This window comes from Tyto alba, unplaced genomic scaffold (assembly GCF_018691265.1).
Source record: "Tyto alba isolate M040663 unplaced genomic scaffold, T.alba_DEE_v4.0 Super-Scaffold_26, whole genome shotgun sequence".
NCBI classification, from domain to species: Eukaryota; Metazoa; Chordata; class Aves; order Strigiformes; family Tytonidae; genus Tyto; species Tyto alba.
Genome location: NW_024881300.1, coordinates 22559541 through 22569206, shown reverse-complemented (window position 1 = coordinate 22569206; position 9666 = coordinate 22559541). Strand labels below are relative to the sequence as shown.

Sequence of the window (9666 nt, the reverse complement as noted above, 5' to 3'; positions counted from 1 at the left end):
CCCCTCAGGCGGGTCAGGTATTTTGGGAGAGCTCCCACCCCACGGCTCCTCCCTGCGCCCCGCCGTGCGCTCTGACCGCATACAGCAAACAGTTAGCAGCTTTCTGGAGGGGAAAAAAAAAAAAAAAAATTAAAACACACCAACAAGACATCAATTCTGCCTACAAAGGGAGAGCCCAAACGCGTCCCCGTATCTTAGCGTGAGGAAGCGGAGGTGAGCCAGGTGGGTGTGCACCCGCTCCCGGGGTCGCAGATCAAACAGCTTACACGGGCATGGAAAAGGAGCATCTTGCGGGGCCAGGACGGTTGCGAAGCCTTTGCTGGGCTCCTAGGCTGCTGTGTGTTTGAAAGGCTGCAGGCGCCGTCCTGGTTTGTGTTTGCTTAACTGGGCCGGGCCCGCAAAGGGAGGTCGCGGCCCTGCCAGGGTTGGACAAACATCGGCGATCGCTCAGGTTTGCCAACAGCCTCCTCGCCTCTGCTGCGTGGCCTGAACCCCGGGCACAGCCACCACGATAAGGCACAAGCCGGGTTCTCTTTCGGTTTTCTTAAAACAATTTATTATTTCCATTTTATATAAAAACCATACAATCAATCAATATGAGACCATTGCTGTCTTCCCAGTCCACATCAGACCCTTTTCCCCATGATAAAAAATACAAACCCCGACGACAGCTAAACACAGCGTTCAAAATTACAGTAAAGCCGTTTGATTTCTGAAGGCGCCTTTCATTGGCTGCACGATAATTACACCTGGCATGACACAGAAGGAAATCATATCATAATCTGGAATACGGAAAAAATAGAAATCTGCCTGCATGTACTCTTATCAAATATTATTCCCTCATGTATAGTGTGTGACGGCACATCTTTGGTCTGCATTTATCGATCACCTCGTCCGGCTCTGTCAGAGGTGCGGTGCCGGGGCTTCTGTGGCGCTGGGTTGGCGAGGCAAGCGCGGCGGTTGTGTCAGGGCTGGGAGCACGAGGTATTTCGGAGAGCGCCAGAGAAACCCTTTTTCTCCTCCACAGCAAAGGGAGGGAGGTGGCAGGGGCTCATCTCTGCTGGGGGAGAGGAGCTGATCCTGGCCCGTGCAAGCCAGGAGTGCCTGGGCTCCAGGACGGGGAACGGACCGAACAGCTCCATGCCCTGCCTGGAGCCAAGGGGGGCCAGGGAACACCCAGATCCCCAAAACACACCCCCCCCCCCAGCCTCAGTGACCCCGAGCTTCCCCTGTGCTGAATGAGGGGGACATGGACACTAGGTTGAGGGAGTGTTGGAGGGGGGTTCAGTGGCCCCCCCCCCCCCATGCAAAGACCGACGTGAGGCCAGTGGGGTGAAATGAGGTGAGCTGCCTGCGCCGGGCGGCTGCCAGCCGGGCTGGGGGATCGGGGAGGGGACACGACCTAATCGTCCTCCTCCCCCCCGCCGTAGAGGTCCGCCAGCTTCTTGAAGCGGCTGCCCCAGTCGTTGAGGTAGTCGTAGTCCTGGTCGCGGTCGGAGGCGGAGGAGTTGAGGGAGCTGAGCGAGGTGGCCTCCGAGCCGCTGCCCTCGTAGTCGAACACCAGCAGGGAGTCGTAAGGGGGGGCCGTGGGGTCCGTGTCGGCCGCCTTCAGGTTCTGGGGGGTGGGGGCAGAAAGGTCAGCACCCCCAACGGTGCCGGTATGGATGGGGGCTTCATCCCCCACCCCGAGCACCGCCTGGGGCCAGGGCTCACCTCGTCGATGAAGTTTCCGATCTCGTCGGGGTTGGCGGGCCGGGGCCGGTACTGGGGGGCCGGCAGGAGGGTGGGGGCCACGTCGTTGCGGATCACCTCCGGGCGGGCGTCCAGACCCCGGTGCAGCTGGCTCAGGTCGTAGTCCTGCGTGGCAGTGGCGGGGGGGGGACACACACACACACACACAGGAGGAGGTGACACTCGAGGGACGGCCACGAGCACTGCCACGCTGTGACCCAGGGCACCAGGGTGACCGCGGGAGGGGACGCAGGAGCCTCGTGCCCCCCCCGAGCATCCATGGTGGCTCGGGGAGGGTTCCCCAGGGACCCCGCGGGCAGGGTCCGACCCGGCACCGTCGCCTCACCTGATCCTCCTCGCCGCCGCCTTCCTCATCGTAGTGGTAGACGTTGTCCCGCATGTCGTCCTCAGGCGGGAGCAGCGGCTCCTTCACCACCTTCCTCCTCCTGGCGAAGAGCAGCAGCAGCAGCAGCAGGACTGCGAGCAGAGGGCACCGGCGTCAGGGCGGCGGGGCGAGGTGGCCCCCGTCCCCGTCCCCATCCCGCGGTACTCACTCAGCAGCGCCAGGATACCCCCCAGGATGCCCAGGATGGCGGGGACGCCCAGCCCGCTGGCGATGAACGCTCGCCGCTCGCAGTTTTTAGCCGGCCCTTCGCAGTCGCACACCTGGGCTTTGACCGGCGTCACCTGCGCCTTGCCCTGCGCGTCCGTCAGCTTGAGGAAGATGTTGTACTCCCCAGGCTCCAGGTCCTTCGTCAGGCTCAGCACCAGCAGGTCTTGCGGCAGAGAGAAGGCTTGGGATCAGAGATGGGGCACCGCTCCTCTCCCCACGCCGAGTGGCCCGGCCAGACCCGGTGGCGCCTACCTTGTCTGGTCACCCTGACAGTCCAGTTGGCACCGGAGCCGTGCTGCAGCTCCGCCTGGAAGGGGTAGGTGTTGGGAGGCAGGTCCTTGTCGACGATGTTCAGCGTCTGCACCTCGGGCTGCCGGTTGCAGATATCGAAGATCCGGGGCTCCGGCGTGGGCCCGTTGTCGTTGACATCCTGGAGGTGGAGGAGCAACGTCCCCGTGCCGGTGGCATCCGGCGACCCTGCGGGGCCGGGGGTGAGCGAGGCGCCTGGGGAGGGGGTCCCAGCCCCGGCCCCTGCCCCAGCAGCCCCTTCCCAAAGGGCGAGGCAGGGCGCTCCTCACCACTGTCCACAGCCAGGACGATGGCCTTGTAGGTGCTGTTGATGGCGTGCACCGACTCCCGGTCCAGCGGCTGGGCCACCGTCACGATGCCGTTCTCGGGGTCGATGGCCAGCCACCCCGCGGGGTCGCTGCCCATGCGGTACCTGGGGCAAGCGAGGGGTCAGCGGGGAGGGATGCGCTGCGGCACCCCCCCACCAACCAGTGAGTGTCCCCCCCCGGGCCACTCACAGGATTTTCTGCCTCTGATCCTTGTCTGGGTCCTGGGCCATGTAGGAGGTGACCTGGTGGCCCAGCGGCAGGTCCTCTGTCACCTCCACCCTCTTGACCGGGGGCACGAAGACGGGGGCTTCGTTCGCGTCTCCAACCACCACCAGGACGCTGGCCGTGGAGAGCGGCAGGGGCACGGTGAAGGGGACAGCGTTCTCCACCGTCACCAGGAGGTTGTACCGGCTCTTGGTCTCGTAATCCAGGCCCTGGGTGGGGGTGGGAGAGAGGAGCCAGGGCAGTGCCGGCGCTGGCCGGGAGGCAGCCGGCGCCGGGGCGGCTGCGTGGCGGCAGGACCCACCTTGGCAGTTTTCAGGATGCCGTCGTTGTTTTTGGGGTCAGTGGTGATGCTGAAGTCGCCGTCCTGGTCCCCGCTTTTGATGCGGTAGACGGCTTGCCAGGCAGGGGAGCCCTGCATGTCCTGGTCCGTCACGTGCAGCCGGGCCACCACCACCCCCACCTCGTTCTCGTTCACCGTCCCCTCGTACTGCAAGGGAGAGGATGGGGACTGTCACCCGGGCGGTGCCGGGCACCCCGGGGCAGGAGGGCTCGTGCCACGGTGGCCCCAGGGAGGGCAGTGGCTCGCGGGACCCTGCTCGGGTACCATGGTGGGGTTGAAGACGGGAGGGTTGTCGTTGGCGTCGGTGACTTCCACGATGGCAGTGGCGGTGTTGGTCAGGCCGTTGCCCTCCTGGTCCGCAGCCTGGATGATCAGCGTGTAGTTGGGAGTGGTCTGCAAGCCAAAATCACCGCGGTTAGGGCAGGGATGGGGTCCGGAGTGTCCCCCTCCTCCGGAGGCATTGCCTGCCTGCTCTTCCACCCTTCTCCAGCCACCGTGGCACAGCAGCTTGCCAGCATCCCTGGCACAGATCCCCGATGGGCTTGGGGCTGCAGACACCCCCAGAGCAGGGGATGGTGACCCAGGGATGGCAGGTCCCCAGGCCGGCCGGCCCCTGGGGCTCCGGCATCCCCAGCTCCCCGTGGCAAATCCCACCCCAGAGCTGCTGCGTGGTCCCCCAGGACTCAGTGAGGGCCCCAACCTCCCGGTCCAGCCCCGTGCCGATGACGCTGATGACGCCCTTCTCTGGATCGATGGTGAACATCTGCTGCACGCTCTTGGGCTCCTCACTGAGGATGGAGTAGCTGATGATGCCGTTGTTCACGTTGATCCCGTCGTCTAAATCCGTGGCGTTCACGGTCATCACAGACGTGCCTGGGGATGGGGACAACCAGGGGAGATTTCACTCATGGGACAAACCCCGGCACAGCTCTGGCTTGTGGCTCTGCGTGGTCCCAGCTGTGGGGACCCCGGCTCGCCCGTCTCCCACACACCTGGCTTAGCGTTCTCCTCGATGTAGCCAATGAAGACTTGCTTGGTGAAGACGGGCCGGTTGTCGTTCTGGTCGGTCACGGTGATGATGATCTCCATGGGGTCCTCCACCGGCTGCCCGCTGGCCGACACGGCGTGGGAGAAGAGCTGCGAGGGGCACCGTCAGCCCGCGCGCGGCCCCGGGGAACGTCCCCTCCCCAGCCCGGCCCCCTACTCACAAAATATCTATCGATCTCCTCCCGGTCCAGCGGCTTCGTCACCTCCAGCCACCCCGTCTCCCGCTCGATGGTGAAGACGCCCACGGGGGGGCTGTCGGCCCCCTGCCCCGTGATGCTGTAGAAAACCTTGGTCTCCTTGTCCTTGTTGGATTTGATCTGGCAGCGAGGCAGAGCCGGGGAGCGGGGTTAGAGGGGTCCCGGCACCCTGGGGAACCCCCCCCCTGCCCTGCGCCCCGTCCCCACGGGGCCGCCTACCTGCACCAGCTTCTTGGGGAAGGGTCCCCGCTCGTTCTCGGGGCAGTTGATGGGAGGGATGACCCAGTCCCTCTTCTGCCTCCGAAGGCCACGGCCGGGCTCGGGGAAGGTCAGCACGTCAGGCGCCGCGTCCTACAAGGAGAGCAGCTCGGCTCGGGGCCAGCACCTTGCCGAGCCCTCTGCACGCTCTGCCCCGAGGAGAGGGGCTGCGGTGACCCCGGGGAACGGGGGGGCTGCGCTCTACCTGCTGCTGCTGGTGGCGGTGGCGGTGGTGCCGCCGCCCGTGCAGGGTCACCCTGGCCGAATGCTTCTTGCCCACGGTGTCCCAGGTGTAGACGGAGAAGCTGATCTCCCGCTGGCGGAGCCGCAGGGGCCGGGTGGCGGAGACGACCCCATCCCGGCTCACCTTGAAGCGCGTGTCGTCCGAGAGGTACGCGGCACGCCGCTGCTCGCCGCAGTCCGCAAAGCTCACTGGGGACAGGGCGAGAGGGGTGGGCAAGGGGCTCCCGGCGCTGCCACCCGCTCACAACCCGTCCGGGGGGGCTTGGGGGCTGATTCACAGGGCATGGCAAGCCGGTGGGTTACGGTGGCCCAGGCTGCGACCCGCTGCAGGGGGGGACATCAGCCTGGGCGGCAGGAAGGTGCCGGCCCCGGCGCACCGGCGGCACCCAGCACCCTTTGGGACCGCGGCTGCGGGGGACAGCGGGCGCCCACCACAAACCGGGGCGGACGGTGTCCCGGTGTCACCGGCTCCTCACCCTGCCGGGCGCGGTACGAGCCGTGACCGGCACACAGCGGGGAGGCTCCGAGCATCACATGAGCCGGGGCCGCGCTGCCGGGAGCGCCCGAACAAAACGCCCTTTGTCCGTTCGAGCCAGCGGCACCCAAGCCAGCGCGGCCACCGCCGGCCCCGGCGTGACCCGCACCGCACACGGCGGGTAGTGGGGCCGTGCCGCGGGAAGGCGACGCGCCCGGATAACCCGGCACGAAGCCACTGTTGGGACCGGTGGGGTTCTGTCAGCCCACGTGCAGCCCAGGAATTTGGGAGCAGCCGCACGACGCGATTGCTGAGCGGCTGCCCCCCACCCAGCCGGGGCCGGGGACACCCCACCGGCACGATGCTCGGCCCCGCGGCGGGACCCCCGGCAAAAGCTGCGGGTCGGGGGAGCCGGTGAGGCCGGCTGGGCCAGGAACGTGTCGGGACAGGCCGCGGGGAGAGGCACCCCAGCACCCAGAGGCGCAGGCGCAGCGGTTGGCACCTGGGGCCTGGCGCCGTGCCGGGTGGGTGCAGCGAGTGGGCAAGCGCTCAGCCCCCAGCCCCACGGGCGCGACGAGCGGCTCGGGGCTCAGCGCCCGCTCTCCCCCCCCCCCACCCTTCCCACCCGGCCGTGCACAACCTGTTTTTTCCAGCTCTGCAGTCCCCAGTCCCCAGCCCTGCCCCCCCCGCCCCCGGGGCTGGGAGCCGGGGGAGCCCCTCTCCTCTCCAGGAGCAGCGGGGCAGGAGGTTTGGGGGGGAGGGTCCCCCTCCTTCCAGGTCCTCCCCCCCCCCCCCAGGTCGCTGGGACAGCCAGCTCCTACATTACCAGGCTGCCAACTGGCGCAGGGGGATAAGACCCCTCGGTGGGATGGGGACCAAGGCAGCCCCCCCCCCAAAAAAATTCCCCCCCCCACCCCGTCCCGTGGTGTCTCGCCGGGGCTGGGCGCAGGCTGACTCAGGGACAGAGCCCGGTGCCACCGCCCTGGCTCTTGCGTGGGTTGCGCAAGCGTGGCCGTGCTGGGGTGGTTATGTGGGGGGGGGGGTGGTGACAGGGTGTGGGGGGGGGGGGGCTCACGTCAGCCCGCGGTCAACCGGAGCGAAAGCGTTCGCGAGCGTCACGTCCCGCTGACATCACCCGAGTTTCGCCATGACTTCAGCCTTTCGAGGTTCCCCCCCCCCCCCCCCGCCCCCAGGGCTGACGGCAGGGGTGGGGGGAGCGTCCCAGCCCCCACCGTGTCCCCTGCCACCCCAAAGACCCCCCCCCAGCACCCGCCGAGCAGAGCGATAGGGTCCCGGCCTGGGGATGCCCCCCCGTGCAGGTGTTCACACACACACCCCCCCCCCGCCAGCCCAGGCACCATTCTGGGGCTTGTCCAAACCTGTTGGAGGGAAAACAGGGTGCTCAACTCATCAGCTTAATTACAGGCCGGCTCATCAGCCCGCCCTCAGCGCCGGCCGCAGGTTTTGGCGCGTTGCGTGGCATGGTTGTGTGTGTGTGGGGGGGGGGGGGGGGGGTGGGATGTGGGGGTGGCATCACCAAGCTCCCACCGTGCTCGTCCACCCGCGTGGCTGGGCATCGCCGCGGCGTGGCCGGGCATCGCCGAGCCGGCGCAGGGCCGACGGCCCCTTCCCTCCTTCCCACGCTCCGTCTCCACCCGGAACTCAAAAAGTGGAAGCGCCGGTGCTGGGACGGGGGATTTCCAGCTCTGGGGACGCCAAGGCCACGCGGCTGCCCGTCACCCTGGTATCGCCCGGCGGCTTCGTTAATGATCAACCAGAAAAGTTAATGAACGATTCCTGAGGTGTAGGGCAGGGTCTGGCTCCCGGCTCCATACCCACAGCCGTGGGCGAAGCCCTGCTGGAGCCGGGGGGGGGGGGGGGGCGGTTTGGGGGGCCCTGGGTGCCCTGCACCCACCATCAACCCTTCACCGGCGCAGACGCCCCCAGCCTGGGTCCGCAGCCCCCACGGATCGAGCTGGGGGTGGGTTGGGGATGCACAGGGCACCCCAAAACATCAGCGGGCCCCCACAACCCGCTTCCCTGGGCACACCTTTCCCCAAGAGCCGGCAGCACCCCGGCCAGCCTGGCGCAGCCGCCACGGCCACGCAGGCGGGCTCTCCCCCCCCCCCGTGAACCCCGGGTGCCGGGACCCCACGGGTGGGCGAGGCGTGGGGCAGGACGGGCGCCGGCGTGGCCCCACGCCCCGGCTTACCGGCCCCGACAGGTCTGAGCCGCCTGAGTCAGCGCCGGCGCACCCCGGGGAGAGGCACCCGCGGCCCCCGCGCCGGCACCCTGCCGCGGCGAGAGCACCGGCACCGGGCCGTCGGTGCGGACCCACCGCCACGGCTCTGTCCCCGGTGCCACCAGCAGCCGCGTGCGCCGAGCCTGTCCCCACCGCCACGGCACCGTCCCAAACGGGGGACTGTCCCCGTTGCCACCCCGGTACGGAGCCACGGCCTTGGCCCCCCCCCCGTCGTCACCTCCAACCGCCCACCCAGCCTGTCCCCACGGCCACGGCTTTCTCCCCAACCACCCCCCCCCCACCCCACGGCCTCGTCCCCACGCACCCACGGCCCCCCCGCCGTACCTCGCCCCAGCGCCTGTCCCGCCGCCACGCTGTCCCGCGGCACGGCGAGGCCGAAGGTCTCCGCGGTGAAGCCGGGCTGGCAGGACGCTGCCCGCTCACACAGTCGGTCGCCAGCCTGCCCGGAGAGAGCGGTCAGTCCCGGGGAGGGTCCCGAGGAGGGTCCCACAGAACTGGGGAGGGTCCCACAGACTCAGGGAGGCTCCCACAGACTCGGGCAAGATCCCAAAAAGGGTCCCACGGTTCCAAGGAGGGTCCCACAGACTCGGGGAGGGTCCCGAGGAGGGTCCCACAGGGTTGGGGAGGGTCCCAAGGAGGGTCCCACAGTTCTGAGGAGGGTCCCACAGACTCGGGCAAGATCCCAAAAAGGGTCCCACAGTTCCAAGGAGGGTCCCACAGACTCGGGGAGGGTCCCAAGGAGGGTCCCACGGTTCCGAGGAGGGTCCCACAGGTTTGGGGAGGGTCCCAAGGAGGGTCCCACGGTTCTGAGGAGGGTCCCACAGACTCGGGCAAGATCCCAAAGAGGGTCCCATGTTTCCAAGGAGGGTCCCACAGACTCGGGGAGGGTCCCAAGGAGGGTCCCACGGTTCCGAGGAGGGTCCCACAGACTCGGGGAAGGTCCCCAGGAGGGTCCCACCGTTCCGAGGAGGGTCCCACAGACTCGGGGAGGGTCCCAAGGAGGGTCCCACAGACTCGGGGAAGGTCCCCAGGAGGGTCCCACCGTTCCGAGGAGGGTCCCACAGACTCGGGGAGGGTCCCAAGGAGGGTCCCACAGACTCGGGGAGGGTCCCAAGGAGGGTCCCACTGTTCCGAGGAGGGTCCCACAGACTCAGGGAGGGTCCCAAGGAGGGTCCCACGGTTCCGAGGAGGGTCCCACAGACTCGGGGAGGCTCCCACGGACTCGGGCAAGATCCCGAGGTGGCTCCCACAGACCCGAGGAGGGTCCCACGAACCCGGGCAAGGTCCCACGGTGCCGTCCCTCACCTGGAGCAGGAGGAGGAGGAGGAGGCAGAGCGGGCCGGGGCAGCCCCCCCGCCGCCCCATGGCCGGTGCCGCTGCCGGTGGGATCGGGCGCTGCCGTCGCGGAGCCGCAGGTGAATCCGGTCCCGGTCCCGGTCCCGGTCCCGCCCCGCAGGTGCCGGCCCCCCCACCCCCACCCCGCCTTTCCCGCCCCCCCACGCCACGCCCCGCCACGCCGGGGGGGCGGGGCCGCCCCGCCCGCGCCCGGTGTCCCGGCCCCAACCGCGCAGCCCCCGCGGCGTGGGAGCTCCGTGGGTGCCCGTCCAGGGCGGCGGGAGCTTCGGGGGGGGGGCGCCAAACGTTGTGCCCCACGCGG

At 68.5% G+C, this 9666-nt stretch overlaps 1 protein-coding gene across 1 annotated transcript; it reads right to left on the bottom strand.

The window, feature by feature from the left end:
• Positions 1-533: 533 nt before the first annotated feature.
• On the bottom strand, positions 534-9460 carry LOC116960550 (cadherin-1). Its single transcript, XM_042797628.1, has 16 exons — positions 9315-9460; positions 8334-8448; positions 5234-5460; positions 4990-5121; positions 4735-4890; positions 4519-4663; positions 4227-4399; positions 3791-3919; positions 3488-3673; positions 3151-3395; positions 2923-3065; positions 2597-2821; positions 2286-2507; positions 2078-2208; positions 1714-1857; positions 534-1615 (listed from the first exon to the last, which is right to left on the bottom strand). Exons 1-16 carry the CDS (start codon positions 9372-9374, stop codon positions 1403-1405), a joined length of 2646 nt encoding a protein of 881 aa, XP_042653562.1. The 5' UTR covers positions 9375-9460; the 3' UTR covers positions 534-1402.
• Between the last annotated feature and the right edge of the window lie 206 nt (positions 9461-9666).

Excerpts from the sequence above, each read along its gene's own strand:
- LOC116960550 (XM_042797628.1), bottom strand. The coding sequence starts at position 9,374 with ATGGGGCGGCGGGGGGGCTGCCCCGGCCCGCTCTGCCTCCTCCTCCTC. Across the intron at positions 3,396-3,487 it reads GCATCCTGAAAACTGCCAAG|GGCCTGGATTACGAGACCAA; the intron begins GTGGGTCCTGCC and ends ACCCCCACCCAG. Across the intron at positions 3,066-3,150 it reads GATCAGAGGCAGAAAATCCT|GTACCGCATGGGCAGCGACC; the intron begins GTGAGTGGCCCG and ends CGCTTGCCCCAG.